This window comes from Octopus bimaculoides, chromosome 14 (assembly GCF_046866305.1).
Source record: "Octopus bimaculoides isolate indiv1 chromosome 14, ASM4686630v1, whole genome shotgun sequence".
NCBI lineage: Eukaryota > Metazoa > Mollusca > Cephalopoda > Octopoda > Octopodidae > Octopus > Octopus bimaculoides.
The window spans coordinates 45,974,883-46,001,181 of NC_142941.1; the positions used below are offsets into that span (position 1 = coordinate 45,974,883).

The 26,299-nt window shown below is 36.3% G+C and overlaps 2 protein-coding genes across 5 annotated transcripts in view; one reads left to right on the forward strand and one right to left on the reverse strand.

Annotated features, from left to right (window-relative positions):
• LOC106884283 (ribonuclease P protein subunit p30) overlaps positions 1-3,659 on the reverse strand; it is a 33,055-nt gene extending 29,396 nt beyond the window's left edge. The window contains exon 1 of the mRNA XM_014935583.3: positions 3,491-3,659. Coding sequence (XP_014791069.1) covers positions 3,491-3,569 — 79 coding nt within the window. The 5' untranslated portion in view covers positions 3,570-3,659. The remainder of the gene's footprint in view (positions 1-3,490) is intronic.
• Positions 3,660-11,991: 8,332 nt separating this feature from the next.
• Positions 11,992-26,299, forward strand: part of LOC106884274 (F-box/WD repeat-containing protein 1A) — a 109,196-nt gene continuing 94,888 nt past the window's right edge. Inside the window, exon 1 of one of the 4 annotated variants that reach the window (XM_014935565.3) lies at positions 11,992-12,625. In XM_014935565.3, coding sequence (XP_014791051.1) covers positions 12,545-12,625 — 81 coding nt within the window. In that variant the 5' untranslated portion in view covers positions 11,992-12,544. The remainder of the gene's footprint in view (positions 12,626-26,299) is intronic. The other 3 variants (XM_014935563.3, XM_014935566.3, XM_014935564.3) reach the window with 3 other exon arrangements.

Consider the following 26,299-nt stretch of genomic DNA (forward strand, 5'->3'; position numbering starts at 1 on the left):
AGTTGTGACCATTCCATCTTATTTTCAGGCACAGTATATCTAGGACTACATTATCCTATATACCCTTAACCTTTTCTTTTCCAATTTTTTTATTTGAGATAGAAGGGTGATGATGATGGTGGTGTGATTTGGTTGCTATTTCTAGCAAGCTAGGCAATCAAGTGGAGGCTATCTCTTAGTAATGTAAAAGTAAAAAGAAAAGGAGGTGGTGGAGATGATGGTGGTGACAGAGCAGTGATATTGTAGTGGTGGTGATGGGGTCGGGTAATGTGTTTGTGTGTGTATGTGTCTGTTTGAGCATGTGTATGCCAATAGTTGTTATATGGTGGTGGTATGTGCATGTATGTGAAGAGTGTTGATATACCTGAAGGACGAAAGAGAGGAAAACAACAGTGTATCTAGGGCTACATTATCCTATGTGTCCCTACCCCTTTTTTGTGATAGAAGGGTGTGATTTGGCTGCTATTTCTAGCAAGCTGAGCAATCCAGTGGAGGCTAACTCATAGTAATGTAAAATAGGAAAAGGTAGTGGAGATGGTGGAGGGTGGTGACAGAGCAGTGATGTGGTAGTGGTGGTGGTGGTGGTGGTGATGTGTGTGTGTGTGTGTGTGTGTGTGTGTTTGAGCATATGTTTGCCAAAAGTTGTTATGCAGTGGTGGTGTGTGAAGGGTGTTCATATACCTGAAGGATGAAAGGGAGGAAGATGAGGGAGTAGGGGGGTCTGAAGGTGAACTAAGATAACTAACAAACACAGCTGACCTTGAAATATCCAATAATATGAGAGGTAGAAAGGAGAAAGAGAGAGAGAGAGAGAGAGAGAGAGAGAGAGAGAGAGAGAGTGTGTGTGTGTGTGTGTGCGCGCGTGTGCATGAGTGTGCGTTCTTAGTGCCAGCCATGTGTAAGTGTGAAAGTGACTGAGTGTGTGTGTGTGTGTGTGTGTGTGTATGTGTGCAAGCAAGCAAGCAGTGCCCTTGTTTTTGTCCTGGTCCAGGGTCACGATCTACCATGCACCTTCTGTTTGACCAGGGGAGATGGGAGGAGGGTGCAGTAACAGTGAAGAAGGAGTATATATCACTTAAGAGGAAGCAGACAAGTGGGACATCACCTCACCTCTACAACAACACCATATACTCTTCCTCACTCCTTTTCTTCCCAGTGCATGATGTCACTATGCAGTCCCTTCCTTCCTTCCTCCCACCCCACCAACTGACAGTGTACATACACGCACTGTCCTCTCCTATACTTCAACAGAAGAATCCCGCTCAGCAAATCAGAACTACACACCTCCCTTCGCCTAATTCACCTAATCTACTTCCACCACAGTGGAGGCGCAATGGCCCAGTGGTTAGGGCAGTGGACTTGCGGTCATAGGATAGCGGTTTCGATTCCCAGACCGGGCGTTGTGAGTGTTTATTGAGCGAAAACACCTAAAGCTCCATGAGGCTCCGGCAGGGGATGGTGGCGAACCCTGTTGTACTCTTCCATCACAACTTTCTTTCACTCTTACTTCCTGTTTCTGTTGATGTGCCTGTAATTCAAAGGGTCAGCCTTGTCACACTGTGTCACGCTGAATATCCCCGAGAACTACGTTAAGGGTACACGTGTCTGTGGAGTGCTCAGCCACTTGCACGTTAATTTCATGAGCAGGCTGTTCTGTTGATCGGATCAACTGGAACCCTCGTCGTCGTAAGCGACGGAGTGCCAACAACAACAAACTTCCACCACAATATATACCACACCACCCACCACTGGATGTTCCCATCCAGATAATACACACACACACACACACTGACCACATAGTTCTGTACCGTTCCCTGTCCTCATACATTCACCATCACCACTAGTACCATTATATAACCTAGTGTTTCTCAACAAGGATCCATATGGCCCTTAGAAGTCCATATAAGATTTTGCTGTCAAAAATTTATCTGCAATAAATTGGTTATTCTTTCGCCACCGCAGTCGTTGTTTAACGTCTGCCTTCCATGCTGGCATTGGTGGGACAGTTTGACAAGAGCTGGCCAGGTAGAACCCTACACCTGACTTCTGTAACTGTTTTGGCAGGATTTTTACAGCCGGATGCCCTTTCTAACACCAACCACTCAGCAGAGTGGACTCAGTGCATTTTTACGTGGCACAAGCACAGGCGAGGTCAGTTTTGGCAAGGTTTTTTACAGCTGGATGTCCTTCCAAATGCTAACCGCTTCACAGTGTGGACTGAGTGCTTTTAAGTAGCGCCTGCACTGACAGGGTCACCAAGTACTTGCTCTGCTACTGAAAGTGGACAAAACACCCACTCTCCTAATTTTCTTTTTTTTTTTGCCTTTTACTTGTTTCTGTCATTAGATTGTGGCCATGCTGGGGCATAGCCTTGAAGAATTTTTAATTGGACGTATTGACATCAGAATGTTTTTTTAAAAATTTTTACTTGTGGCAGTTATTAGAGAGAGAGAGATTGGCTGTATTTAATTGTGCAGAACAGACCATCCTTGAATAAATAAATGAATAAATATATATGGTGTTAGACTAAATCTGGTCGATGCTAACGTATGGATGTGAGTCTTGGATGATAAGGAGTCATGGAGAAGAGACTCAAAGCTGCAGAAACGGGGTGGGGTGAGGTGGAAGCCTCGGACCCCCCCCCCCCCCTCCCTCATTGATTTTTTTTCACCAGCACGATTTTTACTAAGGAAAAGAAAAAAAACTCGGATTTTTTTGCGTAGAATCAAGTACCCTGACCTCCTAATATGCTGCAAATCCCTTATTTTGGTTCGGAAAGAGGGGGGGAGCCCTCCACCTTTTTTTCCGAACCAAAATAAGGGATTTCCAGCATATTAGGTCGGGGTACTTGATTCCACGCGAAAAATCCAAGTTTTCTTTTTTTTTTCTTTTTACCTTAGTGAAAATCGTGCGGGTTTACTCAAAAAATTTACCCCACTTTCTTCCTCAAATCATTCACTGCTATCTTAAACTTGGGAGAATATTTGGCAGAGGTAAAGAATACGCGCACCACCCGTTTTCGGCGTAACCCTTAACCCTAAGCCCCCAGTGTGCGTATACTTTACCTTCGCCGAATATTTTGGATTCTGTAGCCCTAGGTCCCCGGTACTGAAATTACTTGAAATTTTCTGCTTCAAAACATACATTATTCATTGATTAAGAAAATAGTCGCTTTTATCTAGTTTTCTTGGTGAAACTTAAATTCCGGCCAATTTTCACATGTGCGAAAGATTAAATACTGGGACAGAACTAAGATCCATGTTCATGGAAAGAAAAACAAAACTTGCACATAATCAAGCTATTTTGTCGTCAAAATTTATCAAGGTTTATCTTCTTTCCATTTAAGGCATAAATCAGTAAATACGACTGGTTCTAGGCGAAACTTTTAGGTCACCATTCAAATTAAACACGTGCGACGTTATGCTAATTGAACGAGACACAATATTTCACAACTAAGATCAATGTTTATGATAAGAAAATTAAAGCTTACATTTAATTAAACGCCTAATTTTGTCGTCGACAGGTGTATCTTCTTTCCACGTAACACCCAGATCTGTAAACACTACCATCTTGAGATGTTTCCTTTATTTGAAAACAGACGAACCCGGTTCAGAGACAACGCGAGAAGCAAAGAGACGAAACTGACATGAAATCAAAACAAAACAAAAGAGAGGCGATAAATGAAGGGACATAACTCAATAGCCGCTAAACGATTTCATCTTTCGACTTCAACAGATCATAACGAATATCTTAAGTCTCTCCCAATGTTACTTCATAGTCTAACAAAAACACGCGCACAAAATATTTTTATTCAACGAAGCATGCAGTTAAAGGAATTTTGGGAGAAAGAAAATTTCGAAAATGTCGTTATTAAGACAAAAAAAAAATATATAGGTTACTCAAAAGAAGCGTCAAAGACATTTACGTCCCCACCCTCACGAACCAGTAAAATCGATTCGGGTGACGTTCAGTTTGGAATATCTGCAGGTCGATGACTGCTAAAAACATGGGTGGGAGAGAATTTCTGAAGTTGCAGCTCTGGGAAGAAATAATGTTAAAAGTACTTTATTGCGGTCTCTGGGGTGTAAGACGCAATAAAAGTAGCGAGGGGGGGGAGGGAATTTAGTTGCATTTGGTGGGTCTAGTAGCAAGAGGTAAAACAGCTGGCAGGTTCGGTGTGGTGATGCTTTTATAATGACGTTAGACGTAACAATGTATTTGTAGGCTAGTAATACAATGCCTCGAAGAGAACGTGTAAGCAGTTTGCATATTCAGATGTGCAGAGGCCGTTCTAGGAATGTAAAAAGATTAATAAAAAAAAAATCTCGTGAACTCGTGGTTGGCGATCAGCCGGCTTACAAAACAATTACCTGAAGATATTTAATCAAATCATGACAAACACATTTTTCAAACGTTAAAAAAAACCCCACATTTTCTCAGTTATTAGAGGGTATTCAAGATTCCTTGTGTTTGGTCCTCAAAACCCAAGAGCTTCCAATATATTTAAATGTTTATAAAAATTTATCCAATTTAAAAAATAAAATTTTACCACGGGGAAGAGATGACTTGACTAATCATATCAACTTCAATTTTTATCAGGTGATATCTTTCGGATAAACTTAGTCAAGAAAGATATTTTTGAAGCCCCCCCCCCCCAATGTGAACATGGGATTGAACAAATTGTTTAGGGTGAGACATAACAAGAGAAGAATAGGATGTATTAAATGTGTTTGTAAAGAGTCCATGTCTCACTTGAGTAAAGGAGTTATGTCAGTACACATGCATGGTACACAACAATTTTTGTTTGCCTTGTGAGGCCATGCTGGGACCAGACATGAGACTGAAGAGACTGGAAGGAATCAGTTGCTGTCTGCAGCCTGAAAGATACTTCATCATCCAAGGAGCAAGAACGGCTGAGTGTGCTGCCCAGGTAGACAAACTTTTCTACCATTTTCAGTATTCTTCCTTCAACCAAGATAGCTGGTTCCACATATGGATTTCCTGGTGCAGGCTGGAACATTACAACAATCTTGTCCAGGCTAATGCTGAGTCCAAATGCCTTGCAAGAAGCAGAAATACGATTCATTAGTAGTTGCATGCCGTCCACTGTATGAGTGACTAAGTCACAGTCATCTGTATAAAGGTCACAAATAAGATACTGGAAAACTTTTGAATTGGCAGCAAATCAGTGCAGATTAAAGAGACAGCCAGAAGATCGATATCTGACATATATTCCCAGAGAGCTAACCTTATCAAAAGCATGAGTAAAAGCAGCAGCAGAGTACAAAGAAAAGAGAGCTGGGGCAAGAATGTTACCCTGCTTGACACCATTCTCTACAGGAATGGGTCCCGCCATGTCACCACCAACATTGACTCAAGCCTCCATCTCATCATGAAATGATTTAATTATAGATACAAAGTGATCTGGACATCCAAGTTTACCAAGTATTTTCCATAGAAAGGCCCTATTTACAGTATCAAAGGCCTTGTTAAATCAATGACTACCTGGACAAGATCCATATTCTGCTCATAGCACTTCTCTTGCACCTGTCTTGCTGTGAAAAATCATATCCATTGTCCCTCTACCAGATCAGAAGCCACATTGAAATTCAGATAGGACATCATTTATGAGTTACCCATTCAGTGGGGTAAGAAGAATATTTGCTAGAACCTGCTGATGTTGTTGAAATTCTAATGAAGGAACCTTGGATCTAGGTTAGAATCTGGTTCTTTCTTTATTGGCAAGAAATCTTGAAATAAAACTAAATAATCACACACACACAAACCGCTGCAGTAACAGACCTTGGTCAGGTTTATTGATCCCTAAAATAAATACAATCCATGAATCAGCAATATTTGGAATTAATTTTTTGAAGATGCTGAAAAACTTCAGGTGGTCTGGAAATGTTGATTCATCCAGAATTGCTGAAGATGATTCGAAATGATTTTCATAAAAAATTGCATAAAAGTTAAATGTAAAAAGAATAACAAACATAAAACAGAACTTAAGATAAAATTTTATGTTTACATTGTTTGCATTTTCAAGGAAAAATTATGTTCTTTAAAAATGATGTACTAATTTACATAATTACTCTAAATTAATTATTTTTTTGAATCAGTAAATTTTCCCAGTGTCTGTTACAGTGCTTGTGGGTATGCAATATTCCTGGTTTTTCAAAGAATATGGAATATAGGATAAATATTAGCAAAAGTAATGTAGCCTGTAACATTTACTTATGAAAAGATGTGCCCTTATGAAGAAGTTCAGCTACTTAGGTGAAAACCTGTGGCCTATTACTTGGAATATGCATATGTACACACATACATTGTTTTATACATTGAAAAGGTATAATTACTTATATATAAGTAGATTATATATATATATATATGTATATATATGTATATATATATATATATATATATAATCAAAATAAGCAACAGGATATCAAGTAATGATGCAGTACAACCATTTCAAATGGCTCTATTTAATTGAACAATGCAACAGGATATCAAGTAATGATGCAGTATGACGATTTCAAGCGGCTCCATTATAAACATATATATATATATATATGTAATAATTACTTTGAAGCATTGTGTAGAATATATTGTATAAAGGATTGTGGGTAAGGTCAGAACAATGCAAAGTAAATGCAAGGCAAATCACAAGAAAACAAAAATATGAATTAATGTAGACTTACCTTGTATTCAATATTTCGAGGTTATGACCCCATTTTCAAAAAAATTAATGAATATTGCCAATGTGTATGTGTGTGAGCGTGTGTGGTGTGGACATGCACGGAAAAGTGTTGCTATAGCACATGTCCACTCCATACATGCTCATCGACAACATTCGTTAATTTCTTGAAAATGGGGTCATAATCCCGAAATATTGAATACATATTTTTCTTGTGAATTGCCTTGCATTTACATTGCATTGTTCTGGCCTTACCTATGATCCTTTATACTATATATATGTGTGTGTGTATATATATATATTATCTTTATCTTATGATATTTACTTTGTATTATATTATACTTATTTATTGTGGTTTTACTCATTAATTTTTCTATATGTGACTGGATTTTCATTGATGAGTTCATGAACCTTGGTTCTTTTCCCTAAAACTATATATTTATATATATTTTATACTGTGAAACTTAATTTAATTTTAATTTTTAATAAATTGATTTTAATTGAGTTTTTACCTGTAATTTTGAATCTTCTCCCTAATATTATTATTATTATTATATATTATATATATATATATATAGATAGATAGATAGATAGATAGATAGATACATATGTATATACACACACACATATATGCATACATAGTTCCATATATACATATTCGCAAACATACATATCAAATATGTTAGTAGTTTAACTACTTTAAATTTATCATAAGTTTCCTGATACATGCTGTATTAGGCATAACTCTTCATTAATACACACACACACACACACACATACACATTTCAAGAAATGTTTATGTACAAAAACAAATGTGTCTACCCAATTCACTCACAAGGCACTGGTCAGCCCCAGGCTATAGTAGAAGACACTTGCCAATGGTGCTGCACAATTGAACTGAACCTCAAACCACAGGGCTGCAAAGCAAGCTTCTTAACCACACAGCCATCCCTGCAACCTGTTCTATCAATGGCAGCTAAGTTCTAATTTGTCAGAAATTTAAATAGCAATTGGCAATCTAATTAATTCTTCTCTGAATGTAGGAAGAACAAGATGTTTTTACATCAGTTTAAAACTCCACAATGACAGGATTAAATTATAGTTTAACTACTTAATTAGGTTTCCGAATACATGCTGTTTTGTGCATAAATTAAATGTTTATTAATGATTTAATCATGTCACTGACAAATGCACATTATACCAATTCATCGAATTATTACAGTTGTAATATCATCATCATCATCATCATCATAATGATCGTCACCACCACCACTGTCATCATCACCCAATTTAACATCTGCTTTTCCATGTTTGCATTGAAAAACAGATCATATTTGTTAAAGCTGACTTTCTATGTTCAGATCCCCTTCCTGTTGCCAACCCTCGTGTTTTTCCAAGTAAGATAATATTTCCTCCTGTCAAGACATAAGTGTGTGCACATGCACACATGCATACACACACACACACACAAACACATTTATATATACAAATACAATGGCCTTCTTTTTACTTTTTATCTATCAAATCCACTCACAAGGCTTTGGTTGGCCAGGGGAAGACATTTGCCAAAGGTGCCACACAGTAGGAGTGGAAATGAAACAACATGGTTGGGAAGCAGCTTCTTAATCACATAGCCATGCTTATGTGTGTGTATATATATATATATATATATATATATATATATATATATATATATATATATATATATATATATATATATATATATATATATATATATATATATATATATATATATATATATATATATATATATATCATCATCATTATCATCTTTATATGTGGAGGCGCAATGGCCCAGTGGTTAGGGCAGCGGACTTGCGGTCATAGGATCGCGGTTTCGATTCCCAGACCGGGTGTTGTGAGTGTTTATTGAGCGAAAACACCTAAAGCTCCACGAGGCTCCGGCAGGGGATGGTGGCGAACCCTGCTGTACTCTTTCACCACAACTTTCTCTCACTCTTACTTCCTGTTTCTGTTGTGCCTGAAATTCAAAGGGTCAGCCTTGTCACACTGTGTCACGCTGAATATCCCCGAGAACTACGTTAAGGGCACACGTGTCTGTGGATTGCTCAGCCATTTGCACGTTAATTTCACAAAGCAGGCTGTTCCGTTGATCAGATCAACTGGAACTCTCGACATCGTAAGCGATGGAGTACCAACAAAAATCATCTTTATTTACAGAGTGGCCTGGGTACTATGTAGGTGGCACCAGCACTGGCAAGGTTTGCTTTGGCACAGTTTTTACAGCTGGATGCCCTTCGAAACACCAATCACTTTACATGTTTACATACATACATAAACACATACATATTTGCAGAATACCTAGCATTGTCCAGGCTGAAAAGTAACTATAAATGTCCCAGAATTGTTCTTAATGATGGCATATTCAGTTTAATAAAACATTATTGCATTTCTTTTGAAAGATTATTTTTCATGTAACAAATGAAATTGTTTTTCTATACTTTTGTGGCAGTCCAGTGTTTAATGCATTGTGATACTGGTAGATGTTCAGAATTGATGTTTTATTTCTTAATTCAATTCCAAAATGGATATATTTCTAACCCAAGTATATCATATATAAATACTGGATAAAGTAAATGCAAATGCTATTTTATTTCATTTGAAACGGTCATGTAAATCACCCATGAAAATAAAGTCATTTTTTTAACATGTCAAAACTGGTATGCTCAGAGGAAACTCACATGTCCTAATATTAGTTTCAAATTTTGGCACAAGGCCAGCAATTTCAGGGAGAATGCAAGTCAATTACGTTCCTCCTAGTGCTTAGCTGGTACTTATTTTATCGGCCCCCAAAAGTGTGAAAAGCAGAGTCGACTCTTGAGGAATTAGAACTCAGAACATGAAGACAGTTGAAATGCCGCTAAGAAGATTTTCATGACTATTCATATTTTAGAAGAGAGAGCAGGAGTGATTGAGTGGAACTGAAAAGAAATGAAAATAGTGAAGTATCAGGATGGACTTTTAAGGTGTGAGGTAAGTGGGAAATGTAGGAAATAGAGGGACAGAGAAGCCAGGAGTGAGTGGAAGAGTAGGGGATGTCTGATAGTGTAGAGCAGCAGAATAGTAATGATGATTCACTAGACAGGAGAAAGATGAAAGAGAGATGACATGTTGTTGGGTAAATTGCATGAACGGCTGGGGAAGAGAGAGGCAAGTAAAGTGTATGAGGAGGGGGTGACATATGGTAGTGGTTGAGGTGAGATAATTTGGTGGCATAGTGGGGTATAGTGATCAAGGAAAGTGTGGGTGAAGGGAACAGTATTAATGGATGAAGGATGGGCTTGTGAGTGAAATCCTTCTGGGTTGTAAGAAAAATGATTCCTAGGAAGAACTGCAGCTAGGAAAGTGATAGGTAGTGGTGGTGGTGATGGGTGTTGTGACGATGAAGGAGAGGCCCAGTTATGCATATACATACACATTATATATATATATATATATATATATATATATACACACACATATATATTTACATAGACACATTATATATACAGGCATATATATACGAGGGGTGTATGAAAAGTTTTGAGCCTCACAAAAACAAAACATAGTACAAGACTTCTGATGATTTATTTTTCAACATAGTCCCCCTCGATGGCTGAACACTTTCTCCAGTGGTGCTGAAGCACCATTATCTTGGTGTAGAGGAACTCTTTTGTTTGAGACTCCAAGAAACTTCCTACAGCGTCTGACATCATTGTCACTGGCAAAATGGCAACGAGCCAAGACTAGAGGGGGCTAAGTCTGGCGAATAAGGCAGATGGGGAACAAGTTCGTATCCACAATCATGAATTATTGCCATGGCAACCACTGAGGTATGGGCTGGAGTATTGTGATGAAAAAGGACTCCTCTGGTGAGCATTCCTGGCCTTTTTTCTGATTGCTTCTCAAAGGGGTTTCAGTAGCCGAGAATAATACAGCCCTGTCATGGTGTGACCCTTTTCAAGGTAATTGATCAGCAAAACACCTTGAGAATCCAAAAAAACTGACGCCATGACCTTGCCAGCTGAAGGAATGACTCTGGCCTTCTTTGGGGTGGGAGAAGATGTGTGCTTCCACTGCTTTGATTGTTCTTTGGTTTCAGGCTGGTAGTGATGAACTCAACTTTTGTCCGTAGTAATGAAATGGGCAAGAAAATTCTCTTCATCGGCTTCAAACAGTTCCAGATTGCTCGTGGACAAAGTGGTGTGTTTCTGTTCAGGAGTCAAAAGGCAAGGGACCCACTTTGCAGAAACCTTTGGGAACCCAAGTTCTTTTGTCACAATGTTGTCTGCTCTTTCAGTTGAGATACCCAGTGTCTTGGCTGTCTGACGACATGATATTCGACGATCTTGCATTATCATACCAAGAGCAAGGTCAATGTTGTCTTTGGTTGTTGCAGTTGGAGGTCTCCCTGGTGTGGGATTATCTTCCACACTCTCCCTGCCATGCTCGAATTCATTTACCCAGTGTTTGACTGTTGCATATGAAGGAGCATTGTCTGTTAAGGTTCTCACCATATCTTCATCGCCAGTGTAGCAAATGGGAGAAGATTTGTCTGTAGAATTTTTGGATGTCTATGTTTATCAAGAGCTGGGCTCTTTAGTCATCAGTAGAACCACGTGTGTAATGTGTAATTTTGTCTGAGTGCACTATGTTCCTAATGGTCAGTGATGCTCTTTCCTCGGTCACAGCTGGGTAGCCATCACACATACAGGCAAGCATATATATCTGTGAGTGTAAACATACGTATACATTCATATACACACATACATGTGAATGTACATACATATGTACATAAATGCATATATATATATATATATATATATATATATATATATATGAATATACGTACATACACACATATATATATATATATATGAATATACGTACATACATATACACATGTATACGAATATGCGTACATACGTATGTATAAGTGTTTTTTTAAGGTATCAATCTAAAGGTTATTTTCAGTGTCGCACATGTACATTATATCTGATACTGCTCACAGACACATACAGATGGAACATTTCGCCGCGATATCTCAATAACTGGTTGTTTCGTACCATTCTAACGTCTCCTCTTCCTTTTCCTCATCCGCTTCCAGTTATACTCATTGCTACCACGTCTATTTTAACTACTCCTCCTACTACTGCTACCACCACGGATATCAACACTACGAACGTAACCACTACGTTTCACTTTACTACTGCCACTACTACCACCATCACTATCACCACTGGAGTGACTACCACCATTGTCTTTACTACTACCACCACTACTAATACAATCTCAGCAGCTGCTGCTGCTGCTGAAGCTGAATAGTAGTGACGTCACCAATCTCGCCCGTCCGCTTGCGAAAGAAGGGCTTCCCCTTTTTATCAGAACTGTATCTTTGGACTGGGAGGCGACAGTTGATATATCACATCAGTCTATCTATCTATATACATATAGATAGATAGCTATTTAAACATCTATATGTAATATATATATATACACATCTAAATATATATATATACACATATAGATAGATAGCTATTTAAATATCTATATGTAATATATACATATTTATATATATATATATATATAGACACATAAATTCAGTGGGCACATACACACACACACTTACAATAGCGAGGAGAAATATTGGCATGTGTGTGTGTGTGTGAGTGTGTGTGTGTATATTTATATATATATATATATCTATCTCTCTATATATACTTATATAGAGATACAGAGCTATATATATATATCTATATCTATTATACACTTATATATACAAAGACGGAAAGAACAGAAAAAGAGACACACACACACACCAAAAAAATGTTGTCGCAGAACTTTGCTGCGGTGGAGAGCAGTATGGAAACTTGCAGTGTTGTGGACGAACGGAACGAACAGAAGAGAGTAAGTATTATCAACTATCTATGAAATATATATATAATAATCCTATGTGGCATATATATATATGGTTGTATATATATATATACAGCACATCAAATACATATTGATATATTTGGATATTTAGTCACCAATATATATATATATATAAGTATATATCTAGGTGACAACCTTGTGTAATCTAATTCTTTCACCATACAATATATGTCTTTTACTCTATCCTTCTAAATATCTACTTATGTATGTCATATATATATATATATATATATATATATATATATATATATATACTTTTACTGCAAAAGGGAATACCGAACATGTATGTAGCAAGAGTTATTTGTAATGGTCCTGTAATAAACCAATCCATTCTTTAACTTAAGCATCGTATCAGTAGAGAAGGATATATGTATATATACATACATACATATACACCCGTTCACCCACCCATTTGTCCTTGTTTTACTTCAACACGATCGTTTTCGTCCGCTTACATATAGAGATGGGTGTATAAAATATCTTGTACAAGAAAGCTACATAATATATATATATATATATATATATATATATATAATTCCAGGCCTAATACTGTGTACCTAACCACATACAAGTGTGTGTGTGTCGCATTATATATATATATATATATATGTATATATATATATATATATTTATCTTATGATATATATATATATATATATATGAGAGAAAGAAAGAGACCAGATATGTAGATAGATATGTGCATTATACCTGTAGTTGTAACAAATGTTGAAACAGAATGTTAAAAACTGCCTAACAAATGTACACAACTATATATATACATATATATATATTTATTTTCTCTTAGTTAATAATTAACTCGGGCAAAATAAATTGGTTAATAGATACCAGGGTAGCAAAGATCACAAAATGACTGTGGTGTAACTCCTGTTTATGAGGTAGAAACTCCTTGTTATTTTGGGTACTTGAGTAAATATATAAATTTAGTAAATTTATATATATATGTATAACCTAGCCTGTCTTTATCCTAGCTTATTCTACTGTGATTCTTGTTTTTTAAAGTGTTCGGTCAGTTTTTCTGAAGGTAGTATAAAGAAATGAAAAAAAGCTGTGTGTAAGTGTCTATATAGACTAAAATAGTGTACAAACTGTTGTAATTGTTAGTGGTTGCTCTTGTTTCACACAAGACTATGCACTAATTTACATACGTGCACCCATATTCCTCTCTGAGTATGAAATGTGTGAATTTGGGTGGTTGGTCGTGTTAAAATTATGGTAGCGAACACTTTTCTTGGACACGATAAACCGGAACATGTATGGAAGCTTGTATGCCTGTGGGTTGTGTTGTATGTATAAATACATACATATATATATAAATGTAGAAGTTTGTCAGAGGGTGTATATATATATATATGTATATATCTCAAATAGTACATCCCTTTCTGTTCTGGACTGCTTAGTCACCAGAGTACTGGAATTAGTAATTTTACATGGTGGTCGCTCCCTCAAGACGCACCATTGTGTGTCTATAAACCAGTCAGGTTTTTTTTTATTGCCTTGTCAGGTTTTTTTTTATTGCCTTACTAATTGATATAGTCATTCGTCCTTTCTACTCTAGCCTTTTGACCATCTTCTATCTTGTCCTAACACGGATTTCCGTATCTCGGCTGAGATTCCTTGTGTGTATGTATGTATGTGAATAACCTCTGCCATGATTGATTTTTTTTTTACTGAGTATATATGTAGCTGTGTATACATGCTTCCTTATATTTCCTTAATAGATATGAAACGGCTTGACCGCTTTCGTGTATGTATGTATACACACGAATATGGCATTGTATATTGCATGTGTGAATTTGATCAAGCGATTTTGGGTTGAATCTCGTATATAATACCCGTGTTCTGTCATGTCTATGCGTCACTTAAAATCTGCAATAAATGTGTGTATATCTGGACACACCTTTCTGCTTATTTCTGTAATGTAAAGCATACACCACGGCTATCAATTACATACGTTTCGAACCAACGAAGAAACCACGGTCGCTCAGCGTGTTAGTTAACCGAAATAACAGCTAAATCTCCTTCAAATAATACCCCACCGTCTTAAAAAGAACAAAAGACAAAAAAAATAAAAGGACACTTGGTTGATGTGATCCTCGTTGGACTGTCTCTAAAAAAAGACAGAACCACACAGTTTGAATTCCGTTGATCGTGTTTCAATCCCGAAGCGAATAATATTCATATCTTCAATCCTCGCCGAACGAAAATGGTTGTTGTATGACATGGCTATCCACTAATGTCTGTACATCGATTGCCGTGAGTTGTGTGTATGTGTGTGTGTGTGGTTTTGGGCCATTGAACCGTAAGTCCGAGCACACACACACTTAGATCCTGGACATTTAAGTGTGGTGTGTAATGTGTATCTGTGAGTAATCAATAAAAGGCAATCAAGACTAGTGTCCAACTGTTACGCATAAACTTGACCACTTTTATCAGTTTTACGTTTTGCATGTATGAACATGTATACATACACATACACAAAACATATACCCAGTTATGTATAAATAAATAAATAAATTACCCCTATCTTGTATAAACCTATGTGCTTCAAAACCTGTCTCCCCTCTACGCAACTGTGTATATATTTACACATATACGTTTTAATTATATATTTAAGAATGGAGGATTTTTTTTCAGACGTCATCAGATTAGTTTGTTGTTTATCTGCGCTGATAAGATTTTTTTTATGTAATACAACCATGCACAAAATTTTCCATACTTTTAGTTTTTAATGCTTTTTCTCGAATTTCTTGAACACCTACACAAATGATTTTTTTCCCTCCCTCTCTCTCTCTCTCTCTCTCTCTATATATATATATATATATATATATACATACATATATACATACATCAGCATCTTTGTAATACCTTTCTTTGATATATATATTATTGGTGTCCCATCGATACCGTTCTTTTTTTGGCCTCACACAAGTGCTGCCATGAAATGAGGGGCTCGTTTGTTATAAAGAAGTATTCAGAAGTGTTCCCCCTTTTTGTGGCCACGATATTATACTCCCGCTTTTATTCCGTACCTCATCACACAATACTACCTACTCACCAATTTTACGAATACATACATATATATATATATATACACACACATATATCATATATATATATATATATATATATATATATATATATATATATATATATATATTATAATGTGTTTGCCTTCGCTATTATGAAATAATATTCTCTCTATTCTTTACATGTTTTCCATACGGAAGTGTAAGTTTCAATTCCGGTTAAAAGGTTAGATGATGATTAGCACGAAGAAGTGTGACTATTCATCGGTAGATATCGATGAAGCAGTTGGTAAAGGACTGATTGAGATGCTTCAGTGTCTGCTTCAAATCCATCTCCTTACCCACTTAGTCCTAAGATTAAACTAATCTTTATCCATTTCGGCATTTTATTTTATTGTTGGTAGTAGCCGATGTCTGATAAACGAAGTACCAGTTATATACTGCTGAAATGATTTCATTTGGTTATACTCACTAATTAAGTATCTAAGTAGTTGAGATTGTTACAAAAAAAGACAAAACCTTAAGCCGGCGACTATTTCATTCGTATCCTGATCGCAGACCTATTTCTCCCAAATGAGTTCTTATTCTATACCGTAGTCCTTACCTTTTATGTTTTCTTATTGGGTTTTTAAAAAAAATAAATGCTGATAAAATACCAGAAGCGTCTTAAAACGAGACGAGATCTCCGCCCCATTGTGTATGCTCAATGAAAAGCTTCGCACGGACAGCTTTGTCTTGTAGAATGGGAAGTTAAGACTTGTGGCTTTGTGAAATCTTTTTCGCATGAATATACTATTACGAGTTGTACACTTTCAGTCTCTACATATTGTGCATCGAACACTCTATTATATATATATATATATATATATATATATATATATATATGAGAGAGAGACACACAAGCACAGAGAAGACATTTACGTTTGAATAAAGGCATTTTGATATTTGTCTCGTTCATGTAAGGAGTTGTTGCTTAGGCCCAGATCAACTCTGAGGAGCATACTTATACTTAAGGACCTTCTAACCATCACCATTCCATTTTGTATATCAGAAACTGTACAGTCTACTCTGCTTTTATTGAAAGCGTCAGTTAGGAATTTGAAGGCGATTTGGTTGCTGTTTCTAGCCTGTTGAGTGATTGCATAGAAACTTTTTTTTTAGTTGGTTGCTTGACCAGCAAGAAAAGTTGTCCAACTATCCTTTTCTTTGAATAATGTTGACCTAGATATATACTGTACTAGGAAAAAAGGGGAAAAAAAAAGATTGTATAAATACTATTTGGTCCACTGGATTAAGCTGACCTAGGTTTAAATAGGAATGAAATTTCCACTTAGTGTTTAATGTTTATTTGCATTGAAGGTGGATCACCTTGCATTGATAGTCGCACTGGTATGAGGTGTGATGTAAAGGGGGGGGGGCGCATAAGTACTGGGTGACAAATGTGTCCTGTGCTGAGTGTGCAGTAGAAGTTCCAGGAAGAGAAGGTGGTGAGATACCAAAAGCCTCTTTGATGAAGTGACACAGGATTAAGGCAAGTAGTGATATTGTTAATGCAGGCCCATTCAACTTGTTTCAGTGTAGGAAAGCAAATGTTTTGAAATAATGGTTATAATTTTTGGATTGTGAACTTCAATTTCCAGAGATAAACATTTTTTTTTTTCAATATTCACATCAAACATTTCAACACTTGGTGACAATAATTGGAGATGAAAGCAGTGTTGTAAATATCTTATTAGCTATTGGCAAAATAAATCATCAATACCATTTGTAAAGCTGTGTTGCTTTGAGTAGCAAATATTTTAGCAAAAGATTTCACTTATTGATGGGATGAAATACTTAAATGATTGCTGTTAACGAGATCATATATTTTTACATTAACCTCATCTCTTTAGAGGTGTAATTTTTTTTTAATATTCACATTTGGTTTGCTCTCTCTCAGTCATTGTGTAATTATTATTACTTGATGTGTACACTGACATTATTCGAATTAGAAACCTTTATTTCTAATCTATTTGCAATAATGCTTTTATCTATTGGACACACGCACACAAAGTTAACAAACCATATCTACTGGATATTTGTTTGAAACCTGTTGAAATGTTGAAATGCAGTCTTATTACACAAATGTATAATGTTATGTATACATACATATATTTTAAAGGTTTGAAACACATGAATCCAAGGGAATACTGACCTAATCTTCTTTCTTGTGCCATGCTTACAGGTCATGGATCTTACAGATCGTGGACCTCCATGCCAAAGCTTGAAGATGTATTTTTTGGAGGGGAATGGTACCATAGTAATTTCTCATTGCCTTCTGTTGGTTTATTTACAGTTTACACCATTCATCTGCTGCTCTATCCAGTTTATCCTTGGCACACAGGATCTATTTAACTTATAGGCAGGAGAACTGGTTCACATGATGTCAGGGCATTTCCACACATAGATGGGCCTGTGTGACACATCTGGAGGCCATTCCTCCTTTGAGTCTTGTTTTGCCTTACCTACAGGACCATCTTCTGCTATTTGATCCACAACTGGGGCCCTTTATATACTACCATCACAGGACTGAGTGAAACTGGTAGTAGTGGTGACTAGGAGGTAACATTAAACTACTGGATGTAGTTTAATGTCTTTTCTAGGATTTTCTATCTTCAGATAACCAATCCTTTAACTGTTCTTTTAAAGAGGTACTCGTATAGTCATATCGTAACTCTAACCATGCAAGGGAAATGACTTTTTAGGTCTTTCTGAGAGACCTTGTTACATTCTGTAGTCTAAAAAGTATCTTTTTTGGTCAATGTCCTTCTCAGATTATCCTGGTTCTATGTAGCTTTATTGCCCCTTCCCTTTAAAAAGATCCAGGTATTGCTGTTTTTCTTAAGTTGTCAAGAGGTCTGTTTTTTCTTTTTAATGGTTAAGCAGAAATCTAATATGAATACTTACAACAGCCTGAACTCTGTAAACAGTACTCAAAACACCAAGTGGCTTTGTTAAACTGGCATTGTAGTGAGATAACTTTTTAAAGACATTCTTATTGAAAGCCATTTGACATGACTCAACATTTAGTTTAGATCCTTGTAAAACTAAACCCACACCCGTCTTTTCTTGCTGTCTTAACACTTCAGACTAATGAAATGCTCATCAGTTCTTTTAATGCTTACAGTACTGGGTGGAGTTGAACTGGCAGCACTTGTTGCTGTTGGGTGGATGGATTTCATTTATTTATTCTTTTAGTTGGTAATATTAGTGTCAATGACCTTTGCAGATCCTGCCAGACTGGCAAGTTTGTTGTGTTTGATAGTCAGTTTAGACATCCACAGAGAGGGAATTCCAAATTGTTGCAGTTCTGGCACTGAAGGAACAGGTGCATTTTGCTAACAGAGTTGACAAGAGAAGTGATGAGTGCACATTGGTGTGGTGGGTAGGCAGCCATTTTACTAGCTAACTCATGAATGACCCTTCTTCTTAGCAGCCAGTCATTAAAAGATTTTACTCTGACTACAGTGTCTAGTTTAACACTTAGCTGGACCTTGAGTGTGTTTAGCAGAGTTCACTCTGTTGCAAATATTCAGATTTAGTGAAGAAACTTCATAACTATGAGCTAACAGTTGTTTTGATGAGTGAATTTTTGTCAAACAGCTTGAGCTTTTGAGATAGTTTAAGGTGTATGACAACAAAGCTGTCCTAGTTGTTGGTAATATTCCATTGTGGATTTTATTTGAGCTTTGTAGAGTCAACAACTGATCGGGGCTGAAAGATTTTTTGTCTATTGAGCTGTTGAGAGGAAATGTAGTTTTGGGCAATTGTGTGTATAAGAGAATGTCATGGATTGCAACATGCCACATTTGTGACAACTCCAAGGGCTTTGTGTTGGGTTATTTGATATTTAACCAGTTAGCATTCAGATTGCTCTTTCAGACGTAATGCTTAATTATTCACATTATCTTGACTTAATCATGCAATATCTTATAAGCGTTGAGATTTCAGTGTTGTGATGGCTTAGTTTTAGAATATAGGGTAAATACGAGAGGCTAGATCTGGCACCTTTGAATGTAAAACAGGTAGAATATTTGGACTTGATATGGTTGGTTTAAGTGCTAAAGGGTTAAGTGTCTTGGTTAGGAGCACAGTAGATATGAGTTACTTGGTTTGTTCTATATTCTATCAACTAAGCTGTTCTCTCTCTCATACATATTTGCACACAAATGAGCACTAATGTTAGATTTTAATGTGCTAAAGTAATTGACTCTTGTGAGTAGAGATTGTGATGCATATCAATAGCTGACTTGGCCACTAATTCTGTACCAAGTTTTCACATATGTAACTGAAGGGATATCTGTGAATATCAATTGACAATAATCTCCATAGTGTCCACTAGGGAGCACAGATCTGTTTAGATGCTAATGTGAAACCATGGTGTAGAATAGTTGCTTAGTTTAATCTAAACATAATTTTACGTCTGCTCTAAGATGATACAAGTAACTGAGGTGCTTGTGTTCCAAGTGAAATGAATCTAAGAAGTGTGAGATGTAGTGAATGAAGGTTTTCTTTTTTTCTCTGCCAGTTTGCCTGCTGGTCAGTCTGTCTCTAGCTATTGTTTCTATTATTACTGCTACCAATAACACCACTGTTGCTTTCAATTTTTAGCTCTTATAGCCTGAGTGTTGCACCTAGTTAGTTGTTTGATCAACTCTCTGCATACTACTGGCCTGCTTGACCAGATCAGACAAGACTTGAGTTTCACAGCTATCACTATTGCTACTCTATCGTCTCCACTGCCAACAACCGCAGCAGAGGGCAGTTCTATGTGGTTAGTCAGGCTGTTAGAAATAGCAGCAAAATCTTTAAATTACACCCTACTGTCTTATATGAAATGAAACGGGATAGTCATGGCTATTAAAAATGATAGCAGGAATGTCTTTATAAGTTTTCTCTACCAGAGCAGATATGGGATTAAACAACTCTGTAACAGCAACCTTATGATGTCGGGTGTTCAGACATCAGCTGTGCACTGATAATTGATCAAAGTGAACTGATCTTGTATCCAAAATGTTACATATGCGGCTAGCTCTTTTCTCATTGTCTCATAACTCTTAAAGTAGAAATGGATGCTAAGAATAAGAAAATGCAAACAGGATGAAGTTCTTTCATTTGGTTTACTTGTTTAGAGTAAAGCATACTCTTGAGACTATAATGTGCATATAGTCTGTAGGTTTTGTATAGTATATTTGTGTGTATATATGAGTAAGGACTTTTTCCATGCTAGCATGAGTTGGTTGGGGAGTTATTTGAGGCAGGATGCTCTTCCCGTCACCAACTTTTACCTATTTTATAACAGTGGGGTATTTTTATTTGAAAGCACAAAGCAATCGGTTATAATGTTGAGAAAGAATGTAAACATTATCACTGATTTGTTCAAGTGGCAAACATGGGTGTCCACATTTGTGCATATATACACACATATGTATATTTATGTATGAGTTTCCTATACTTTCCATCTACCAAATTTACTCTCAAAGTATTGGTTGGCCTTAGGCTATAGTTGAAAAGTTATAATTATTGAAAAGAAATTATACGTTTAAACTACAGTAGGCTTACAATACCCCAATATATATGTGTAGAAAATGTCCATTAGCACTCTTGTTATCATATTTTTGTTAAGATACACTGTCTTTCATCATCTAATGTCTGCCTTCCATGCTGGCATGGATTGGATGGTTTGACAGGAGCTGGCCAGGCAGAAGACTGCACCAGACTTTTGTGTCTGTTTTGGCATAGTTTTTATGGCTGGATGTTCTTCCTAACACCAACCACCATGCAGAGAGAACTGAGTGCTTTTTCTGTGGCACTAGCACAGGTGAGGTTAGTTTTGGCATGGTTTTTACAGCTGGATGCCCTTCCAAATACCAGCCACTTTACAGTGTGGACTGGTTGTTTTTTATGTGGTACCTGCACTTGGGTAACCAAGTAACTTACAAGACAAAGAACCTTGGACAAAGGACATTGGAGGATGTGTTTGTTTTAATTAATTTTTGAAAATAATGAAGAATTTAGTTGAAAAGCTTTGTCATTATTAAGCAGGTGTTGGGAATGTAAATCAACATGAAATTTTGATGGTTTTATTTTAGGTCATTTTAAAAGACAAACTAGGGTTTAAAAAATTATACAATTCAGTACAAAAAACAAACTTTCATTTATGCAACAAATACAAAAAAAAAAGGGTACTGCTTCTGTTAGATTTTTGCTTTTGTAGAAGCATCAAATGGTTGTTGACTGCTTCTTTTTCTTATGAACCTCTAATTCTTCCCTATAACATTTTTGTGTTACCATTATAGATATATATATTTTTTTAATATTTTGTTAAAAATTGGATAGGATAATTTTCTGAAAGTTTTTAGAAAGCTGCTTGCTTTCAAAACCAGGTTTGGAGAAGTGTCTGTTGTCATGCTTGCAGTTTTAACTCTAAGGTCTTGATAGATGAGGGTCTTATTATCAGCCTATAGTAAATCTGATTATCGCATCTTTTTCAAATCCCATTTTCTTTGCCATTTTTACTAGATAGTTGCTGATCCTGACTGTTCCATCTTAATTTTGGACACAGTTTTTTGTCAAAACTGCCATGAAACATATATTTAGCTAATGTTATTTTCTCACTTGCATGGTATTTTTTCAGATATCCTCAATCAATTACTGTTTGCCATCAGTCATGATAACTGACTTTCCAAGATAGTGTACCTTGTATTTGAAGATAATTCCCTGATTCATAGTCTGTCATGGTATAGTTGTTTGGTGGGATGAATGAAAACAGCTTGAGTAGGGATGCACATTTGAAGTGAGTCTAGATTTGAAGGATGACCAAGAGTAGTATCTAAAAGTAGATGTACTTTGGCCTCAAAATACTTTGGACTGAAACATTGGACTGAATCCTGTGCAGGTGGCACGTAACAAACACCATTTGAGCGTGGCCGTTGCCAGTACCGCTGGATTGGTCCTTGTGCCGGTGGCACGTAAAAAGCACCCACTACACTCTCGGAGTGGTTGGCGTTAGGAAGGGCATCCAGCCGTAGAAACTCTGCCAGATCAGATTGGAGTCTGGTGTAGCCATCTGGTTTGCCAGTCCCCAGTCAAATCATCCAACCCATGCTAACATGGAAAGCGGATGTTAAATGATGATGATGATATATAGTATGTGCATGTATACAAATTCACCTGTTTGTGTGTATTAAATTGAATACACACACATAGGGAAAAGTTGATACCAAGTAGAATTTGTATTGAAAAGTTTGGTACATAATTCAATACCTCTTCCTGTTATATACATACACATCCCTTCAAGGTACATTGTTGTTGAATTTAACTGGTGTTAACCCACGATCAGTTATCCCATCATGTAACTGTTGTACAGGGTGGCTCAAAAGTAGGTTAACATTTATTCAACCATCTCTTTTGCATTCGTATATTAACAGTTTAGATCTTAATTATAAAAAAAATATGAAACCGTTATTGTATGCTAATTTAGTTAGTTTTGTCAAGCTCCCTTTTCAGTTTGTAAGGTAGAAATTTAAATGTAATAAAATGTTTTTAAAAGAAATTCAAAGTGCCTACATAATAGCAGTGGATCAGGTGCTGGAGGGTTTCATTCAGAAAACCCGCTTCGAGAGCAGCCTTGATCATATCTGCTTAAGTAGACACTTGTGGGTTTGATGTTGGCTAATTGCTAGCTACTTCTAGTTGTGGTCATATACCTTGTCTTTATTGAAAGGCGTAAAGTACTTAAAATTTGTTCTTTGTTGTAAAGACTTCTGAGTTTCTTAAAGGATATTTGGCTCAAGATTTTGTGCAGATTAATAGACTATAGAAATTCTTACAAAGATATTATGGTTGGTTTGCTATAGGCTTGGGAATAAAATTTGCACCTCCATGAAAAACAGTACTCTAGAGGTGAGTATCGGGCTAAAGTGTGTGTGTATACATGTACATATTCCTGTGTTATTGGAGAAATGGATTTTTTAAAATAGCTTTGATTTGCATTGTAAATAGACTCTTGTAGTTGCTAATCTAGTTTGTACCACCACAAATGCTACTGTTATGCTTATATTGTTACTACTACTACAGCTTGTACTCTTATTGTTGTACTATTGGTACTGATTCTACTATTGATACCACTGCCACTAGTACTACTACTTTTGGTGCTCTTACTGTCACTACTACTACTGTTTAGTGCATTCAACAGCTTGCTTTCCCTGCCATAAAAGTACCTCACTGCCTCCACCATATGTTAATTGTTAAACATATTTTAAGCATGGAGCATTAAAAAGTTAATTCGAAATATGTAGGAAGAGGTGTGGGGAAACAATAATTGTCAATATTTATCATTTCTCCAATGGAAGTACAAGACAGTTTCGGCCATGACTTGTTTGGTCTTATTCTGATCTTTTCAATGAAGCATAGCCTTTATTATACTCGAAGTACTGACCAATGAATTTATTGGTGCAAAAGTTGAAACATTTGTGAGTATATAGGAAAACCAGATTGCTTAAAAATGAAATAATTCAGAAGTTTGATAAAGTCTTCTATCTGATCACATTTTCCTAATTTCTTTTGTCAGCAAAGTTAATTTATATTAATCTATTCCATATTGCTGTTGATTTGTTTTTTTGTTTGCTTTCGTTCAAGTGAATTTATAACTGGAGTGACAAGTGACACTGAAGCAGAGACTAATATGCTGTCTTGCTTTTACTTAGTGACACACTTACATACAAACACTTACTACCATCCTTGTCACTATCTACTTGACTTTCTATCCAATTTCTTCCCCTATTTAAAAAAAAAAAAAGCTTCAAAGAAAAATTAGGAAATTCTTTCTATCATCAAACTTCAAGGAGCAAATTACTGTCTTTTTAGCAGTGGGATGTGGTTGCTGTATTGATTGTTTGTGGCTATAAAGAACCGATAGTGATTCTTTTCAATTTTCAAATCCTGCTGGATTTGACTTACTCTTTCAACTGTCTGAAATAAATATCTAATATACCAGGACTATTAAAATCCCTACCAGTATTAAAAAAGGGTTGTCATATGCTGTTTGTGAATTTTTAAATATATAGGTGTAGGTATGAGTGTGTGGTTATGAAGTTTGCTTCCCAGTCATATGGTCTTGGGTTCAGACCCACTGCGTGACACCTTGGGCAAGTGTCTTATATTATAGCCATGGGCCAACCAAATCCTTGCGAGTGGTTTTGGTAGATGTCTGTGAATGTTCTGTGTATGTTTTGGTTTCTTGATTACTTGTGGTGTGAACACTGTAGAAGTGTTGCAAATAAATTCTTCTCTTTTGTGTATGACAGACATCATCAAGGTAGATTGTTTAGCCCAAGTCAGTCAAGTAGAACTATCATAAAAAGGGCTCTATCTGTGACTGTCCTATATTTTTGTATACCTAGCACTACATTGTCGATTATGTTCTTCCTTATAAGAATATGGGGTGTAATTTGAAGATTTAGTTGTTACTTCTAGGAGGCTGAGCTCCTCTAGTCTTCTTTTGTTGGCTTGACGGGAGGTATGGTAGTGGTCTGTGTTGTTTCTTGTTGGTTGATTTAAGATTGGAATTGTCTAGGAGATGTTGAGAGGATGTAACTGACATTATTTGCATGTGAGGTATGTTCTATAACATTTTGTTGACTGTATATACTGCACTAAGAATATTGATGATTGATAGGCTTGAATTTTATGAATCTTAAGTTGGATTCTTGGTATAAGTGGTTCCACAGAGCATTCCAAAATATGAAAGTTTTTTAAATTATTTTTTTTAGTTCATTGACGCATTTGAGCAATTACTTGCCATATTGTGTTAGGTGTGTAGAGCAGAAACTGTCTGAAATACTCACCTTTTCACTAAGCATATAATTTCCTCCAACTCCAATAAAATGTTTGAATAACCAATAAACACACTCCACAGATTTATATCTGCTATATGAGAGACATGACTTTGAGTTTAATCCTTATTAATAAATGAATGATTTAAAAAAAAAAAAAATTCATATTAATCCTTTGTGTTTAGTTTGAAACAGTAGCATACCAAAGAACTAATAAAGAAATATGAAAAATCCTTAATAAAAAAGATTAAATTTGAATAGATGTGCTTTTTAAGATGTTTGAAAGAAAAGCTGTTCCCTTTTTACACAGATGTTTCTAATTAAAAAAAAAATTTGCTTCTAATTAAAGAGAATGTGTTATCATTTTTGTTGTCCACTTTTCCATACATGCATGGATTGGAAGGAATTTGCTGAGGCAGATTTTCTATGACTTGATGCTTTTCCTCTCACTTACCCTCACCTATTTCCAGGTAAGGTTTACAACTATCACATGAAAGGAACACTTGTGCATATGTGTGTGTACATGAACACATATGCACATACAGACACAATGGGCTTCTTTCAGTTTCTGCCTACCAGGTCCATTCATAAAATGTCAGTCATCCCGTGGCTATAGCAGAAGACTTCTCCAAGGTGCCATGCTGTGGGGATGAACCTGAAACCATGTGGTTGGGAAGCAAGCTTCTTAACCACATAGCCATGCTTAAATGCATGTGTATGTA